The 20000-nt window shown below is 48.2% G+C and overlaps 1 protein-coding gene across 1 annotated transcript in view; it reads right to left on the bottom strand.

Annotated features, from left to right (window-relative positions):
* Window positions 1-1372: 1372 nt before the first annotated feature.
* The window catches only part of slco2b1 (solute carrier organic anion transporter family, member 2B1), an 18888-nt gene continuing 260 nt past the window's right edge, over window positions 1373-20000 (bottom strand). The window contains 14 exon segments of the mRNA XM_083926963.1: window positions 1373-3455; window positions 3689-3809; window positions 4166-4230; window positions 7429-7589; window positions 8589-8733; window positions 9481-9670; window positions 9753-9917; window positions 11200-11290; window positions 14425-14555; window positions 17775-17873; window positions 19158-19227; window positions 19229-19389; window positions 19526-19688; window positions 19917-20000. Coding sequence (XP_083783089.1) covers window positions 3278-3455; window positions 3689-3809; window positions 4166-4230; window positions 7429-7589; window positions 8589-8733; window positions 9481-9670; window positions 9753-9917; window positions 11200-11290; window positions 14425-14555; window positions 17775-17873; window positions 19158-19227; window positions 19229-19389; window positions 19526-19688; window positions 19917-19997 — 1821 coding nt within the window. The 5' untranslated portion in view covers window positions 19998-20000 and the 3' untranslated portion in view covers window positions 1373-3277.

Genomic DNA, 20000 nt, shown 5'->3' with positions numbered 1-20000 from the left:
TGTGTCGTCATCACTTCCTTTTTTTCCTGCTTTCTTTATTTTCTCTGTTTTTTTTAATCTGAATCAGTTCATCTCTAAAGGAGACGGTTAAGTTTAGACGACTAAAGGAGACGGTCGTCTAAACCATCTGCTGAGACCATGAGAACCAGGAGAATCAATCATCTGGGGCAGGATAGTTAGGGCTTTAACCTCCTACTGTGCGTCCGTCACAGGTTAGAGCGCCCTCTCACTTCTTGCTGCCTATACGTCATCACGCCGTAACACGCCACACGCATTGATGACGTCATGGCGATGCGTGGCTTTGTTTCCAGATCTTTCCGTAGACCTCGGAGTTTTTGTCTACTTGTCGACTGTTTTTGAATCTTTTCATCGACCAAATCTGCAGTAAACACTCCACCTCCGCATCACACCAACGTGAACCTTTCACCGCCATTGTTGTTAATGTCCGGGCATGGTCCCTCCTTCTAAAGGAGACGGTTAAGTTTAGACTCTAAACAGCTGTTTTGTGTCTAAACCTTAGATAAATGGTTTCCACAGGACCAGAGTACGTTTGTGTGTGTGTGTATGGGTTTGTGTGTGTGTGTGTGTGTGTGTGTGTGTGTGTGTGTACAGGTCGGAGCCTGCAGGATGATGAAGTGCTGCACAGACTCTTGGCTCCGTCTCTCTGCAGCCTGGACGTGTCTGAGCGTCTGCGGAGCAGGAATGTTTTCTATCAACACAGGTCACATGTTCTGATCTGATCTGTTTGGATGAGAGTTCCCACACTTTCTCACCAGAGTGAGGGACGCACGGCGGCGTGGGCGCGTGAATCCTGAGGGCTGTTCACCGTTCAGACACGTGCATGAAGCAAGTGACTAAAAATAGATGCAAAACCACCACAAAAAGATGCAAAATGACTAAAAATAGATGCAAAACCACCACAAAAAGATGCAAAATGACTAAAAATAGATGCAAAACCACCACAAAAAGATGCAAAATGACTAAAAATAGATGCAAAACACCAAAAAAAGATGCAAAATGACTAAAAATGACTAAAAATAGATGCAAAACCACCACAAAAAAATGCAAAATGACTAAAAATAGATGCAAAACCACCACAAAAAGATGCAAAATGACTAAAAATAGATGCAAAACCACCACAAAAAGATGCAAAATGACTAAAAATAGATGCAAAACCACCACAAAAAGATGCAAAATGACTAGAAATAGATGCAAAACCACCACAAAAAGATGCAAAATGACTAAAAATAGATGCAAAACACCACAAAAAGATGCAAAATGACTAAAAATAGATGCAAAACCACCACAAAAAGATGCAAAATGACTAAAAAAACTTTGTTCCTTACGTGGAAAATGAACGACACGGTGACATTTCATAAAGTTTATTTACAAAACCAAAAAAAATAATGTTGGAATTCACAAAAACAAACATTTAACAAATTAACTCAATGGAAAAAAATACGTTTAATAAAGTGAGAATAAAAATACGAGAGACGGATCTTAAAATAGACTCATGTGTGAGATTTTCACAGTAAAAGTCTTAAACTGTTTAAACTCTTGAATCTGTGTCGGCTCTTAATGATACCTGAAACAAAATGGCCGCCGCAAACCAGCCAAAGTCTTTGACTGTAATTTAACTTGTGTTTTATTGTCAATGCCCAGAAATTTCATCCTCACTCGACCGACACGATTTTCCATCTCTACCATCCATCCCAGATTAGCTCAGAGCTAACATGCTGCATGCTAGCACCATCCACCCCAGATTAGCTTGGAGCTAACATGCTAACATGTGGATGCTAATCTTTTCGCCACAGCGCGTCGTTGGCACCAAATTTTGTTCTGATCCATGACGTCGATTTCTGCGAATAGCAAAGCGATTGTGTCACCGGTCCGACAATTTTTAGCTTAAGTTGTGTCAAAATTTTGTTTTTAACGACAGATTAAATTATTTTACGTTAATTTAACGGTGTAGAACGTTTTAACCGTTACTTTAACGTTTCAGAGTTGACTTTTAACCGTAAAGTTACGCTAAGAGCCTCGTGTTCACATGTCCTCGCTGCACGCTGTCGACACATCCGGGACCGTCCTTCAGTCCTTCAAAATAAAACGACTTCACTTCCTCCAAAAGATGCAGTAAAAGCTCCGTAATGTCTTGATTTTTAATGTGAACCACCCAAATCTTCTGCTTTAGACATGTAAACGTGCGTGTACACATTATTAGAAGTGCATGAATTAATTCACAGGATGTTTTTGTGGGGTTGAACGAACGCCGTCCGTGTGGTGACACAAAGGCACTTTATACTGGTGGTGTTGGATCAATTTGAATGTTGAGCAGATGGCAGCGCTAGAGGGCGTTTCAGACGACCACCAGAGTCCGCAGGGTTCATCCTCTGGACCCATGAACGTCTGAAAAGAGCCATAACAATCTTTTCCCAGTGGTTGTGGAGATATTTCAGTCAGAGTTTCCTACGAGCAGCTTCCAGGGGCCGTTATAGGAGCCGCACCTCATCGACCAGACGAGTCGGCCATCTTTAACCTCTGAATTCAAACAGTTGCAGCATCAAAGTGTCCAGTGGTTTCGGTGTGGGGTTGTCAGAATCGCTCTTCCAACAGTGAATTCAGACCGGATCACAACCGTTTCAGAGCGTTCCCTCAGTTTAACCGATCACGCGTCAGCAGGAGACAGACGGCGTTGCTCGTCATTTAAATGTTTGGCACAGATGATGAACGCAGATGTGTTTTACGCCTTTACGTGGACATCTACGTGTTCTACTGGTGCTTTCAACAGCTGCCTTTACTACGAGCGACCCCGGCGCGTTCGTACGAGTCACCAGTAGATGTTCTGTACACGACCGCAGATCGTGACCTGATTTTAAGCGTCCTGTGACTTGTGCGCTCGTAACATCTCACGTGTGAACCCCAGGACTCTCCCCCGCGTTCGTGGAAACATCTGAGCGCTGCTGTTTGTTGGTTTCAGTCGGATTCTCGATCTTTGCTGCGTCTTTGCTCGATAAGCTTTTACACGGTCTACGCTGCGGACGTGGTCAGAGTTCAGAGAGCGGACTGAAACTATAACAGGGTCAGTTAATCATCAGCCCCCAGATTTGTTTTAAAAGTTATGATAAAATAAAAACATTGTATACGTCGTTTATGTCACAGTGTATAAATCGTCTTATGTACAAACGCACCAGGAAACAAACGTCCCGTCTTTCTCAAACTCTGTCCTCCTTCAGCGTCTCCAGGTCTTTCTGGTCCTGCGTCCCCTCCCCGGGGTTCCTCAGGTCTTGACACCCTCCAGTTCTTTTCCCTTAGACAAAGAATCGTTCACCATCTCATACCTTCCTTTAGCTCCGGGCTGCGGCTCCTGGCGTACCGCCCTCCTCCGCAGAACCACCACCGTCAGCAGGAAGCAGAGCAGCCCGCCGCACACGAAGACCACCTGCAGACCCAGAAACCTGCACGCACAAACACACGGGAGCTCACGTCTGATGAAAACCCAGGACTCTACCACAACAATCTGCTAATTCAGCATATTCTATACATCAACTGTTTGTTTAGATGACTCTGTTTTCTAGGTTTGTGGTCATATTTTGATCTTCCTTAACGTCCGACACTGATGCATGCATCTGCGGTCTGCGGTTGCCGTGACACCAGGTTCAAAAGGTGAATCCCCGTCAGAGCGACTCACCTCTGTCTGAAGTGGTCCAGGTTGTAGTACTGACAGGAAGTCTGCTTGCCGCACTTTTTCCCCCACAGGATGCAGGTGGTGTCGATGACGCTGCCGTACAACACCGGGCCGGGCATGAACGCTGCACACACACACGCACACACACACACACACACACACACACACACACACACACACACACACAGGTTGTGACTCAAACTTGTAACTGCAGGTGGAACTGTTGTGTAGCTAACTGACCAAGCTAATGTTAGCATGCTAATTGAAGTTGTGTTTTACTCTGTGCACGTATAGAAGTTAAATCCAAAAGATTGAGCATGCTTTCACATTATTATCAATCATTAAAGTTACAGATGAGCTCCAGGTTTAAACTCGTGCAGTAACATGAGAGGGGTCCAGCCCCAGGAAGTGGAAGTTACAGAGTAAGGAAGGTTCTTTCTACATGAACTTTAACCCCAAAGAAGACCCTCAAAGACTCACCGAGCACTCTGAACAGCATGTACTGGACTCCCACGGCGAAGGACTTGTCCTCTGTGGGGACGGTCCTGCAGCAGAGACACAACACAGCCAGGTTGAACCACATGTTGAACCACACGATGAACCACACGATGAACCTGATCTGATCACTTGTACTGTGTTGCACACCGATGCTCTAGATAGAGACTAGAACATTTCTCCAGACGTCTGTATCGTCCGATGTCCCTCCTGCTAATAAATGCCTGCTTACACTAAACTACCAACGACTCTGCTGACTCCAGAACGCCTCCTGTAGAATCTGAATCACGCAATATATACTCTGTGAGGTCCGTCTGATCTGACTAAAGTATTGTGTGTAAAAGTTCCTACAGACCCTAAAGCACGGGGCACGGGACGGAGGAACAGTGGGAGGATGCCCCAACTGCACTGCAACCAGGCACGGCACGCTTGGCGGCCACGGCCCGTTTGGGAGAGGTGGGCTTCAGTTTATGCTTTGAAATCAATAATTATTCCATCTTTGTTTTCAGTGTGTTTCTCTCTCCATGTACCTTTGGCTTTGTTTCGCAAACTCTCGTCTTTCTCTCTGTCTCCATCGCTCTTGCTGCGTCTCACGCCTCCTTTGCGTCGCCTGTTTTACTGTAACCCTCTGAACACTGAATCAGAAACATTAGTGAGCCTTTCTACTGGGGAAGAGCCTCGTTTTTAAACTCTGGAAACTCTGGATTGTGAGCTTGTAATGATGATATCTTGGCAGAACCTCGTACGACAGCACAGCAACTTTAAACACGGCTAAGCTTCGACACATCCATAATTTTCCAGTTCGGACATCTTCCATAAAAATGTCTGCAATCACACGAGTACAGGCATGAGCGTGGTCCTGATGTCTGTTTACATGCGACTGTTCCCCTGTACAGACATTTAAAAGATGCCGCTGAACGGTTCGTGGTGAACAGATGCAGCGGTGGAGAGTTTACTGCAGATTTGATCAGATGAAACGTTCAAAAACAGTCGGACAAACTCTGAGAGGTGATAACGCAAAAGAGCCGAGGCCCAGATCATTTGAAGAAATGTGAGAACAAACGGAGCTGGGCCACGGGGGGAAGAGGGAGCAGGGACAATCAGGGGGGCATGAAGAACACTTGGGTAGGACTAGGTGGGTTTAGTACGGACAGGAGGTGAACCCTGCTCCCTGGAGTAAAGTCCAGCGTGTTAGGAAACGAAACCTGCGCCCCCACACAGCGGCGCACAGTCCAGACTACGTCGTATGCGTTCACTGTGGTGAACACACACAATAAATACGGTGAACACTATGGGAAATAACCAGGGTTTTTTTACTTTCTTTGTAAGTGTTTTGAGTCTCTGGTTTGGTTCCTGTGTGCTGATGAACACAACAGTGAGCTGTGGATGAAGTACGAGGAGGATTACAGAAAGGAGTCACATGGGGGGTGCAAATGGTGACGGGGGGTGCAAATGGTGACATGTGGTGGCCGTAAAACACTGATAACATCCACAACGGGTAGTTTGTTTTTTATTAATTTGGTGTCTTTGTGTTTGTAAGGTGCTGTGATGTGACTGTGTATGTGCTGAAGTCACTTGGAGAGAGGCAGAGATCGTTTGAGACCCGGTTGAGGGAGAGTCTCTCCCGTCTGCACGCAGTTCAGTAAAGACGTGATTTAAGAAACACACAGGCGACTGTGCATGACTTTGCGTTGTTAAAGGTAGAGAACTGCATGAGAACAGCTGCTCTGGTTTGCATCCAACCCTCCAAACTGCGCAGAACTCATGTTATTGGTGCTTTGTTCCTTCCTGCTCTTTTGTGGGTCAGAGGGGAGTCAGAGGAGGATCTGACCTCCCTGTAAATGAAAGCTTCACGCTCTCACAGTCTCAGAGCTGCAGCTGCAGGAGAACAGGAACAGGGTGTGAGCTGCTTTAACACCAGCGCCTGATTAACAAACGAGCAGCAGGTGAGACTCGTCCTCCACCACCTGGAACTCATTTGGATGTTTTTCAGCTCCTCAGTTTCACGTTCAAAGGGTTTTTCAGCTGCATGCAGACTTTTAATGCGTGCGCGTATAAACGCAGGTCTGCCACTCGACCTTTCACATGTTTACACACTCACAGAGTTCTTACACATTTTAGATTTTTCCAGACAATATTAAACATCTGAACACCAACTGTTTGATGCTTATTATGTAAATAAATGGATTTAAAATCCATCTTTTAACACCTATGTTGGCCAATCGCGTGGCGGCCGTCTCGACGTCACGCAAAGTTAACGAAAAAAACATTCAATAAATGAGAATCACAGTTGCACGCCAGACTGTAACCATGGTAACACCATTCAGCAGCTTGATTAGTTTCATGTCATCTCCAGGTCGGCCTTGTCAGGTTCGTAAACTTGTTTTGATTTGTAACTATTAATTTTATTTATTTTATAAAGTGAGAGAATCGTCTGGAAACGACTCAGATTAAAATCCAGACTTCCAAACGCTGCACTTAAACGTACAGTTTTGGGCAGCTGTAATAAAGAGCCATCTTCCACCAATCCGAAGGTCAGAGGTTCGACCCCCGCCCCTGCAGCCTGCGCGTCGAAGTGTAGCGTAAAGACCTTTGGTGGATGCTAAGGGCGCCCTCACACTGTGCCTCCGTCCCGTGCATTTAGGGTCCTTGTCCCCCCCCTCCAGGCCCGTTTGTACTCACACTACCTGGGCCTCGGAGAATGCTTCTTGCTGCCTATACGTCATCACGCCGTAACACGTCACACGCATTGATGACGTCATGGCGATGCGTGGCTTTGTTTCCAGATCTTTCCGTAGACCTCTGAGTTTTTGTGCGTCTTTTCGACTGTTTTTGAATCTTTTCATCGACCAAATCTGCAGTAAACACTCCACCTCCGCATCACACCAACGTGAACCTTTCACCGCCATTGTTTTAAATGTCCGCGCATGGTCCCTCCTTCTTTTTTCTACGTCCCAACAGGCGCACAGGAAATGACCTCAGAACCGCCGTAGGCCTCGTGCTCGTACACGTGCGCACGCTTGTGCTCGTACACGTGCAAACGTGCTTTAGCCGTGGAACTTGCTCAAGTCTGGTCAAAAATATACATAAAGGCGTAGAATAAACATTTCAGTCAGAGAATTATGGATTCTTTGATTGTGAAAGTTTGATTTTCTGCCTCCTCCTGTTGGTGAATGTGTTGCTGCACTCTGCTTCTCTTTGGTCCGTATTTGAAACCCATTCAGACCGCAGCGTGTTGCCTCTCGTACCTGAGTATCATCATGTAGGACGGCGTCTGGGAGAAGGAGGCGATGAAGCTGGTGAGGCCCAGCAGAGCCACGAAGGGCAGGAGGAGGTGGGAGCATCCGCTGCCACACGTCCCAGGAGAGGCGAAGCCGAGACCGCCGACACACCGACACTCAGTGTAGTTCTGCAGACACACACACAGACACACAGACAGACAGACGGGGTCAGAGGGCGCCACCTGCAGGCTGCAGAGGTCAGTACAGCTGCTTTATAAACATCCTGATTCATTTGGATCACGGGGTCGTTAGAAATGTGAAGGGTTCATCCTCTGGAGAGATCGACTGTTGGCGACTTTCTCGCTAAGGGTTCGTCCACACGACCAAAAACCAGGTGCAGTGACTCCAAACGCTGTAGTACCCATGCCAGGCCTGGAGGTGGCGCTGTAACTGCCACAGAAATACACCAACAACGGACACGGTAGAATCGCTGCAGGACACTAGAAACACTGCAGCTAAATCTGGAGACTTCCCAAATCAGATCAATCAATAAATCAATACATTTTTAACAGGTTAGAAAAACCTCGACAATAATATTATTAGACAGGAACTGATAGTTTGTCTTTTCCACAAGTATCTTTGAAATAATTGAAACAATAAAACAGCCGCCCTGGGGCAGACTGAAGGGAGCGTGGCAGCCAATCAGCGCCTACGGCTGCTCGACCACCTCCTCAAACATACAGCAGTCACACACATTCACACGAGGCGAGATGGGTGAAGTGTCTCGCCCAAGGACACAACGACCATGACACAAGTAGGGCAGGGTGGGAATCGAACAGCCAACCCTTCGGACATTGGCCGAATGCAGACAAGGACGCAGGGTACTGTTAGCCACGTCCGGCTGTTAGCATCTCACCTGGATTTCTACATTAATAGTTAAAAACTGTCTCCATGTGATGGACTTTCATGCTGAAAAGGACCACAGGGTCCATTTTCACCGGACTGACACTTTAAACGGGCGACACGGTGGTGTAGTGGTTAGCACTGGGGCCGAATGAATGAATGTTAACGTGTAACCCTGGTTCGGTTCAGCCAACAAAACTCGGCTAGGGTTAGAAAAAGGCCGTGTTTGTAATGTTTAGTGCAGTATTAGCTGGAGTGTGCAGAAGTGATGAGATCATTTTTACTGTGGCTTTGTTGTTGGCGTCCGTCTCCGTGGTGATGCAGCCGGCGTGGCAGGGCGACCTGAACTCCATCCCATCTGAACCACAGACCGGGTTGAACGCCTCCTGAGGACACCGACAGTCGGCGCTGCACGACAACGCGTCACTGCTGAAAACAAATAACCACGTTATTAAACTTTACTTTGAAGTTTTAAGGGGAAATGCTTTTAAATTAGTTCCCAAACTTTCCTTTAATGGTTCCTCAACAACAATGGAATTAGTTCCCTTAACACGCGGTGGGTGCGACAGATGTGTTGTATGAAAATGTGAATATTCTTAACGGTGATATGCACTTATGTAGTCGAGGGCTTTTATTGTGAAAGGTAAGAAGGGAAGGACTGGATCTGGAAAATGCTGCTTTATCGCTACTTAATATTCATGTTTTGTTGGACAGTACTGTCCTACCCAAGCCCCGCCCCCAGCTTCCTGTCTGGTCCAATCAGGAAGCTCCGTCAGCGTCAGTTCTCTGAGTGTCCACTAGGGGCAGGTTTCATGTTAAACAGCCGTTTACACAGCATCATTAAACCTGTTTAAAGACAAAAGAACATCTAGTCTGTGTGTTTAGATCAGGTCTCCATGACAACACTGAGGGGGAGGGGCTAGTTTTTATTTTATCGGAGGTTAAAGTTTATGAATAATTAGGGGCGTGGCCTCTTGAGTGACAGCTAGCCTCTGGCCCTCACTTCTCCTCGGAGGTAAACGTCAGCCCCTCCCCCCAGCGTCGCATACATGCCTTTTTTTGGTCAGAGGAAATGAGGCGGAGTCAAAGTCTGACAGATGGAGACTCCTGTAGGCGAGGACGATTGGATCAAGTTAGAGAACGGAGCTGACGGAGACGCTACGTCTGGGGTCCTACCTGGGAGGAAAGACCCCGGCGACCTTCTGGGTCGGGCAGCCAATGAGTAACAGCGGCGTGGAGGAGAACATGCAGAGCAGGATGGCAGCGGTGCACAACTTGCTGGCGCCGCTGACGGAGATATTCAACCTGCGCATCAGAACTCCCCCCAGGACGGTGCCGAGCACGGCCAGAGGGATGCAAACTCCTCCTGAGGGAAGGAAACAGGAGGAAGGTGAGGACGACTTTCCCGTGCTGCTGCTGCTAAAACCCTCGTGACGAAGCGCGCTCACCTATCATCATGGTGGAGAAGGACACGGTCTGGCTGAACTGTCTCTCAATGAACTTGGCCATGAAGGTGGCGAGGCCGGCCAGCAGCGCCGCCAGGTTGACCTGCGCCAGGACCACCAGCAGGTACACGGGGCTCCGCAGCGTCCGCAGAGCGATACGGGGAAAACCTGCGGGGCGGCGGAGGACAGTGGACGGGTCATTATGAAGCAGAGATCACTGAGCTGCTGTGAGGGTCAACATGAAACACTCGTGTATCCAACTGCAAACTAACTTCCCCCGCTCTGCTGCTGCAGCGTCTTTACTGTTGGACTTTAATAACTTCACACAACGAAGCAAAAGAATCACCGAATGCAACGTCAGCTGCATAAACTATCAACGTTAGCTTGCTGCTAATGTTAGCTTGTTGCTAATGTTAGCTTGTTGCTAATGTTAGCGTTGTGAGAGGTCAACTTTGAGATTGTTGTCATTAAATTACATATTTTTGAAAAGTCTTGCCTCCATCTGCTGCTAACGTTAATCGAACGTTAATGTAGCTAAAGTAAAGTTTACGTTACAGGTTTATTGTCGACCACGTAACTTTAATGTTTCTGCGTTTTATTAGCTTTAAACATCGCACTGAGTTTATTTATTCCACAGAAAGATCTGCTGACGTTACACTTCTGTTTTTTCAGACTACAGCACGACTGACGACGTTTCCGACAAACAGATTGAGCACAAACACAAAATACACGACTATAATACAATAAATATATCAAATAACAAGTGAAACAGCAAATATATATTAAAATACACGACTATAATATATAAAATATGTCAAATAACAAGTGAAACAGTAAATTTATATTAAAATACACGACTATAATATATAAAATATGTCAAATAACAAGTGAAAAGAGCAAATTTAAATCAAAATACATGAATATAATACAATAAATGTATCAAATAACAAGTGAAACAGCAAATTTATATTAAAATCCAGCATAATCATGAATATATAATGCAGAATATCTAAGGTTATTATCAAATATCTTTAAAATCCTCCAGGAGCTACAGTCTCAGGTGTCTCTGTGGTTCTGCTGCTTTATTTATATTAGATTATATAAATGTAATGTGTCGGGTCCTTGTGTAATATCACGACACGCAGACTCTGGACTCTGACCTGCAGAGAGTGAGCCGTGCGTGTCGGTGACCCCTGCTCACGGCTGCAGCCTCGTCAGACAGGAAGCCTTGCAGAGAGTGAGCCGTGTGTGTCGGTGACCCCTGCTCACGGCTGCAGCCTCGTCAGACAGGAAGTCTTGCAGAGAGTGAGCCGTGCGTGTCGGTGACCCCTGCCCACGGCTGCAGCCTCGTCAGACAGGAAGTCTTGCAGAGAGTGACCCGTGCGTGTCGTGACCCCTGCTCACGGCTGCAGCCTCCTCAGACAGGAAACAGAAGGAAACCAGGACTTACTTTTGAGGAACTGAAGCAGCGAAGCTTCCTGGAGCGGCGGCGGCGGCTGCTGCTTACAGTCCGGTCTGGGCTCAACGTCCTCGCCGCCCTCCTGGACAAACATGGAAGCAGAACATCACAAGCTGGACTCGTGTTTGCAGGTTTCAACACCACTCAGTCTGCAGTCGCTGCTAGTTTCAGGGGGGCCGTGCACGCTGGGGGGGTTTACGTTCACGGCTCTGTGAGGCTCTTTGGATAAACGTGTCCTCACAGAGACGAGTCAGGGCGGCGAGGGTCAGGTTAAAGGAGCAGCAGCTGCTCAAGGCACGCTGGGCATGGAACAAGGACTCACTCCGCACATCAGAATTATAGATACTTGATTTTGGATCAATTAAACATCTGGATGTGATGTCACTTCCTGCACATCGGCTCAATTCCCCAGAGTCTAAAACGCAACGTGTGTTTTCATTTTCATGTTTAAAGATGCAGAATTCCTGCCAATGACGCTTACGTCTCCAGTGACACATACACCATAACTCTGCCGTGACGATGAAAGGAAACTGTGACAGGAAGTGACCTTTCTGATTGGCAGACGGCGTGCAGCCTACACTTGAAACTTGCAAAAGCCGTTTCATTGACTTTGTGTTGATGTTGTGGGTTCTTCTGAACGCTTTCACGTGTTAAAACAGTGTCTTTTAATAAACTCTGGCTTCTGCCTTTGTTCCAACTGAGGTCACTTGATACTTGATACTTGATTTCTGGTCATTTTGGCTCGTTCAGAATTTGATAGAATATCCAAGTCCAGATCTAAACCCCATAGATCAGTGCTGTCAAACTCCAGCTCACAGTGGCTTAAATTTAAAAACTGGGACCATGACCATGTAGGAGCACGAGCGTGCGCACGTGTACGAGCACGAGCATGCTCACGTGTACGAGCACGAGGCCTACGGCGGTTCTGAGGTCATTTCCTGCGCGCCTGTTGGGACGTAGAAAAAAGAAGGAGGGACCATGCGCGGACATTTAAAACAATGGCGGTGAAAGGTTCACGTTGGTGTGATGCTGAGGTGGAGTGTTTACTGCAGATTTGGTCGATGAAAAGATTCAAAAACAGTCGACAAGACGCACAAAAACTCTGAGGTCTACGGAAAGATCTGGAAACAAAGCCACGCATCGCCATGATGTCATCAATGCGTGTGACGTGTTACGGCGTGATGACGTATAGGCAGCAAGAAGCATTCTCCGAGGCCCAGGTAGTGTGAGTACAAACGGGCCTGGAGGGGGGGACAAGGGCCCCAAAGCACGGGGCACAGGACGGAGGAACAGTGGGAGGGCGCTCTAACCTGTGACGGATGCACAGTGGGAGGGCGCTCTAACCTGTGACGGAGGCACAGTGGGAGGGCGCCCTGAGAGAAGAAAACATTGTTGTGTGACGTTGCTCTCCAGTGGATTTACTTTTTAAAACACTGGAGTCTGCACAGGGGGGGTCTGAGCGAGGCCCCTTGTGTTTAGAGCTGAGCCTCTGACAGGAGCCAGAGCTGAACATCAACACAGGCTCGAGTCCCTCTACCAGCAGTGACCCCTGACCTACGATGGAGCAGAGACACCAGCGCTCTGTGTGACGTCTTACAGCGAGGGGCACGTTATTGTACGGGTGAGTCTACCACACGGGAGCAACCGTTTCAGCAGCTGGACACAAACGCTTCATGATCTAATATCTCATCATCGTTGTAAAATCCGAACTAAATATCTTTTATTAAAACTGGAAAAACACGATTCAATAAAGATCTTTCAGCGTGGGGAACTTCTCTGAGCCGTGGGAGCCTCAGACTTCAGGATGTTATCAGACTCTGTGGAGTTTGTTTTTGAGGAGGAGCGCCGGCCCACACACACACACACACACACACACACACACACACACACACACACACACACACACACACACACACACACACACACACACACACACACACACACACACACACACACACACACACACACACACACACACACACACACACACACACAAACGTTTCCTCACAGAAATGAAGCGGCAGTGCCAGCAGGTTGCTCAACACGGCGTTTATCTGAGCTACAGTTTCAGGTCACAGCCGAGTGAAGCCAAACTTCACAGATTGTCTCACACTATTGAACCTCCTGCTTCTCTCAGCAGCAACGGAAACCTCCAGAAAATGATCCGAACCAACGTTGTTAAAGTTTTCATGTCTGAAATTCCATCGAGGGATATTTGTCCGTGTGTTTTAAAGGAATCATATATATAAAGTAAGAGTGTGTTACATTCAGGGTCAATTTGGTCGATGAAAAGATTCAAAAACAGTCGACAAGACGCACAAAAACTCCGAGGTCTACGGAAAGATCTGGAAACAAAGCCACGCATCGCCATGACGTCATCAATGCGTGTGACGTGTTACGGCGTGATGACGTATAGGCAGCAAGAAGCATTCTCCGAGGCCCAGGTAGTGCGAGTACAAACGGGCCTGGAGGGGGGGACAAGGACCCTAAAGCACGGGGCACGGGACGGAGGCACAGTGGGAGGGCGCCCTAAATGACCATGCAGAGGTAAACGTGTCACCGCCGCTCAAGTGCAGAGGATTCGAACTGTTGGATAACTTGACACCGTGCACGAGGCCACGCTTCTGTACGTCACATCAGCAGCATCCTCTGCCTCCTCTGACCCCCGGGTCAGACATTTGTCTTATTCTACAGCAGCTGTCTGACTCCTCTGACCAAAAGGGAGACCGTTAAGTTTAGACAACCTAAAGGAGACGGTTAAGTTCAGACGACTAAAGGAGACGGTTAAGTTTAGACGACTAAAGGAGACGGTTAAGTTTAGATGACTTAAGGAGTCTGGCGCTCTAAACTCCGTCTCCTGGTTCCTTCTTTGCTGCAGATCATTAATAATGAATAATAATAAATCAGGTTAAACATGAATTCCAGGTCCTAGGAGGAGGACGCTGCTGCTGCTGCACAAACATCTGAAGTTTAACTCCTTCGTTTGAGGGGAAACATCTGTTTTCAAAGTGAAAGTTTGGCTGCAGTCGGCTGTTTTGGAGAAACTGTGTTGTGCAATCGCTGAACTCTTGTTTATACAACACATGCATTTAAAAGAACATGTGTGGAGTTGAACCGGGTCCTGTTGGAGCTCGTCTGTGTTGCAGATCCTCCCTCTGCACCCAGGAGCCACACCTCACCTCAACAAAACGGGTTTCTAGGATTCGATTATCTCACCTCTTTGGGCATTACTCTGGGGAAGAAGAGGTACGGCAGCGCGGTGAGGAAGAGGAGGCAGGACGCCACCAGGAAGCCCAGCCACCAGGCGCCCACCCAGCGCAGGTCCTTATGGCCCAGCTGGATCTGCTCTGGAAGAAGAAAGAGCCGTGAAACACGAGCGAAACTCTGGTTGTGACAGCTCCGACCAACTGTGACGAAGGTCATTCATCAAACGCACTCATCCGTCACGTTTCGGTGCGTTCGATTCCGTTCGTAGTCAGCGAAAAATCAGAAAACATGCAGTCAAAGATCACAATCAGTCGTCAAACCGCGGAGTCAGACTCTGACGCTGCCTCCAGGGTTCAGACTACAGAGCAGGGGTCAGCGACCTTTGACACGGCGCCGTCACTGGACGCTAAACCAACGGCACACTGTAGCAACAAGTGTGAAGGAATGTGTTTGGGGAAATATGGCGTTTAATCATCTGCATAACACATGAGCTCTTTCACAGCCATTGTGAATGTCAGTCTAACACCTCTCTCTCTCTCTCTCTCTCTCTCTCTCTCTCTCTCTCTCTCTCTCTCTCTCTCTCTCTCTCTCTCATCTCTCTCTCTCTCTCTCTCTCTCTCTCCTCTCTCTCTCCCTCTCTTCCTCTCTTCCTCTGTCTTTAGCTCAGTTAAAATAATGATGGGTTAGTAAATTAAATGTTGCAATGCTAGACGGCACAGAGCTGCATCACTGCCACGCCTCAACAGGTCTGACTGGTGCATCTCAACTGTAGCTGACCCGTCTGTGTGTTTACAGTCTGAGCGGAAGGCGTCAATAAGATGTTGCTGCAGAGTTCGACAGAAAACGAGGAGAGTTGCTCCGTCTCTGCTGCTAACATTTGTCCTGCTACAATCCTCTCATCCAGAGGCTCTTACAGCAATTACAGCGTAAATAACGGTGTAATGCTGTTTGTTTGACAGGTGACGTTGAGAGGCGACAGGCGACAGGTGTGGGTGACAGGTGACAGGTGCAGGTGACAGATACAGGTGACGGGTGATAGGTGACAGGTGACAGGTGCAGGTGACAGGCAACAGGCGACAGGCAACAGGCGACAGGTGTGGGTGACAGGTGACAGGTGCAGGTGACAGATACAGGTGACGGGTGATAGGTGACAGGTGACGGGTGACAGGTGACAGGTGACAGGTGACAGATACAGGTGACGGGGTGACAGGCGACAGGCGACAGGTGACAGATACAGGTGACAGGTGCAGGTGACGGGTGACAGGTGCAGGTGACAGGTGTGAGTGACAGGTGACAGGTGACGGGTGCAGGTGACAGGCGACAGGTGACGGGTGCAGGTGACAGGCGACAGGTGACGGGTGCAGGTGACAGGTGACGGTTGAGAGGCGGCAGGCGACAGGCGACAGGTGTGAATGACGGGTGACAGGTGACAGGTGCAGGCGACAGGCAGCAGGCAACAGGTGTGAGTGATGGGTGACGGGTGACAGGTGACAGGTGCAGGCGACAGGTGTGAGTGACGGGTGACGGGTGACAGGTGACAGGTGCAGGCGACAGGTGTGAGTGACGGGTGACGGGTGACAGGTGACAGGTGCAGGCGACAGGTGTGAGTGACGGGTGACAGGCGCCTTTCAAAGAACTCAAAATGGGAGCTGAACCCTTGAGTGACGTTTAACTTTGACGTTATCGATATTTAAACATTTCTCTCTGATACAAACATTATGGAAATAATCAAAGCCATGTTTAACTTGGCTTCATGCACCAACATCAAAGGCTGTCACGGCAACAATATGGACTTTATCCCGGCTTTAATTATATAAATATTATAGTCATAATAATAGTAATTCTTCTTCTTCTTCTTTAAAGAGAGTTCGTTCGTCCACTGGGTCATCTCTCTTTCAGTGTTTGCTCTTCACGACTGAACTCAAGTGTCAGGAGAAACATCTTTCTCAATCTTAGACAGATTATGAATCATGCGTCAACTACACACACACACACACACACACACACACACACACACACACACACACACACACACACACACACACACACACACACACACACACACACACACACACTGACTCACACGTTCGTTCACACACCCCACATCATAAACAAACAGGTTTAGTTTGAACGGCGCTCACGGAAGAAGAGCTGCTCTAATGCAGGAGGCGTGAAGCGTCTGCATCTGAGTTTCACTGAACATTAACGATCGGACGCGTCCTGAAATACGAGACGCTGTGAAATGATGAGCGCCGGAACGCTCGGATGCCGACAGTCCTGCCAAGATAACCAAAGTCCAGCCTGCACGCCCGGACTCAAACAACGACACTGAGACAAACACAAAACGATCAGGAAGAGACGGGGCACGACTGAAGAGACGCAAAGATACAGAAAAGACTGAGAATGACCACAAGGACGTGAAAAACACCTAAAAACAGATGCTAACCCGCCACAAAGAGATAAAACTATCAAACACAGCGACCACAAAGACATTCACTCCCACTGTGCCTCCGTGCCGTGCCCCAGCACGTGTCACGGCTAAAGTCTGGTTCCTTTGACCAGTGTGAGTGCAACCGTACCACGTCTAGGAGCGGCACGCTTGCCGTCCACGGCCCGTTTGGGAGAGGTGGGCTTTAGTAAAGCACGTTTGCACGTGTACGAGCACGAGCTGTGCGCACGTGTACGAGCACGAGGCCTACGGCGGTTCTGAGGTCATTTCCTGTGCGACTGTTGGGACATAGAAAAAAGAAGGAGGGACCATGCCCCGGACATTTCAAACAATGGCGGTGAAAGGTTCACGTTGGTGTGATGCGGAGGTGGAGTGTTTACTGCAGATTTGGTCGATGAAAAGATTCAAAAACAGTCGACAAGACGCACAAAAACTCCGAGGTCTACGGAAAGATCTGGAAACAAAGCCACGCATCGCCATGACGTCATCAATGCGTGTGACGTGTTAAGGCGTGATGACGTATAGGCAGCAAGAAGCATTCGCCGAGGCCCAGGTAGTGTGAGTACAAACGGGCCTGGAGGGGGGGGACAAGGGCCCTAAAGCATGGGGCACGGGACGCACGCACAGTGGGAGGGCGTTCTAACTGACCACGTGGAGGTCAAACATTCAGGCGGCGAGGAGCAGAAGAATCCTCAGACGTTGGAAACATCAGAGCTGTTGGTGTTTTTCATGTATTCGTGACTCCACGTGTCACCGCCACTCAAGTGCAGAGGATTCGAACTGTTGGATAACTTAACGGCGTGCACGAGGCCACGCTGCGTGCGTCACGTCCTCTGACCCCCGGGTCAGACATTGAACCTGAACCCTCCCGTCCTCTAACCCGTCGCTCTGAACGACCTCGGCTCCTCACCTGCAGACAGTTTGTCAAAGTCGACGTAGAGACGCAGCATCAGGGAGCCGCTGATGAAGCCGACGGCCGGGCCGATGGAGGTCACAGCGAAGAGGACGCCTGAAAAACACCAGACAGGAAAGGTCCTCATCATCATCCACCGTCTGCTTTAGTGGTCTACACTTAACCGTCACCTTTAGTGTCTACACTTAACCGTGACCTTTAGTTGTCTAAACTTAACCATCTCCTTTAGAGACTAAACTTAACGGTCTCCTTTAGTGACTAAACTTAACTGTCTCCTTTAGTGGCTAAACTTAACCATCTCCTTTAGAGACTAAACTTAACTGTCACCTTTAGAGACTAAACTTAACCGTCACCTTCAGAGACTAAACTTAACCGTCTCCTTTAGAGACTAAACTTAACTGTCACCTTTAGTCGTCTAAACTTAACTGTCTCCTTTAGAGACTAAACTTAACCGTCTCCTTTAGAGACTAAACTTAACTGTCACCTTTAGTGACTAAACTTAACCGTCTCCTTTAGAGACTAAACTTAACTGTCACCTTTAGAGACTAAACTTAACCGTCTCCTTTAGTGACTAAACTTAACCATCTCCTTTAGTGACTAAACTTAACCGTCTCCCTAAGTGACTAAACTTAACCGTCTCCTTAAGTGACTAAACTTAACCGTCTCCTTTAGAGACTAAACTTAACCGTCTCCTTTAGAGACTAAACTTAACCGTCTCCTTTAGTGACTAAACTTAACCATCTCCTTTAGTGTCTAAACTTAACCGTCTCCTTTAGTGACTAAACTTAACCGTCTCCTTAGTGACTAAACTTAACCGTCTCCTTAAGTGACTAAACTTAACCGTCTCCTTTAGAGACTAAACTTAACCGTCTCCTTTAGTGACTAAACTTAACCGTCTCCTTTAGAGACTAAACTTAACCGTCTCCTTTAGTGACTAAACTTAACCGTCTCCTTAAGTGACTAAACTTAACCGTCTCCTTAAGTGACTAAACTTAACCGTCTCCTTTAGAGACTAAACTTAACCGTCTCCTTTAGAGACTAAACTTAACCGTCTCCTTTAGAGACTAAACTTAACCGTCACCTTAAGTGACTAAACTTAACCGTCTCCTTAAGTGACTAAACTTAACCGTCTCCTTTAGAGACTAAACTTAACCGTCTCCTTTAGAGACTAAACTTAACCGTCTCCTTTAGAGACTAAACTTAACCGTCTCCTTTAGTCGTCTAAACTTAACCGTCTCCTTTAGTGACTAAACTTAACCGTCTCCTTTAGTGACTAAACTTAACCGTCTCCTTTGGTGACTAAACTTAACGGTCTGCTTCAGTGAGGTAAACGTCCTAACGCCCTGATCTGCGGTCACATCCCTCTGTTCCTCCGCGTACCGAGGTAGAGCGGCGAGTTCTTCCTGCTGGCGTAGTCGTCGATGTATGAGATGCCGAAGGGCTGGATGGGGGACGGCCCCGATCCCCAGCAGCAGCTGAGCCATCAGCAGCAGCGGGTACACGCCCTGCCGCTGATGGGCGGCGCTCTGCTGCTCGCTGCAGCTCTGATTGGACGAGGAGGAGGTGACGGAGCTCTCTGATTGGCAGAGGCCGGAGCTGTTGTCCCCGGAGGCTGAAACAGACAGGAAGTGTCAAACACGATGCGTCCGAACCATGCCATGAAACTGTGCGTGTGTGTGTGTTTGTGTGTGTGTGTGCGTGTGTGTGTGTGTGCGTGTGTGTGTGTGTGTGCGTGTGTGTGTGCTCACAGCTGATGTGGTCCGTGTACTCGTACGGTCCTCCCAGGAAGTGCGGCAGCGCCATCAGCAGCGAGGCGAGGCACGCCACCAGAGCTCCACCTCCGATGAAGCGTGGCCGGTGAACGCGGCTCCCCAGGAAACTCACGAACACGATGAGGACTGTGTTACCCACCTGGACACACACACACACACACACACACACACACACACACACACACACACACAGGACCAGATTTACGCAGACGTAAATGTGGAAACCTGAATATCTGAGGAGGAAACAGCCACAACACCATTTAGTTAGTGTTAGATAAGGGAGGGGGGACACGACACAGGGCTGCAGAGATGCAAAGATGCAGAGATGCAGAGATGCAAAGATGCAGAGATGCAGGAGGAGTCGGACCTCGTTGAAGGCAGCCAGGAGGCCGGACCTCTGGCTGGAGAGGCCGTAGCGTCGCTCGATGGTGGAGATGGAGCTCTTCATGTA

This window comes from Echiichthys vipera (assembly GCF_963691815.1).
Source record: "Echiichthys vipera genome assembly, chromosome: 14".
NCBI lineage: Eukaryota > Metazoa > Chordata > Actinopteri > Perciformes > Trachinidae > Echiichthys > Echiichthys vipera.
This window is presented reverse-complemented; position numbering and strand designations above follow the sequence as displayed.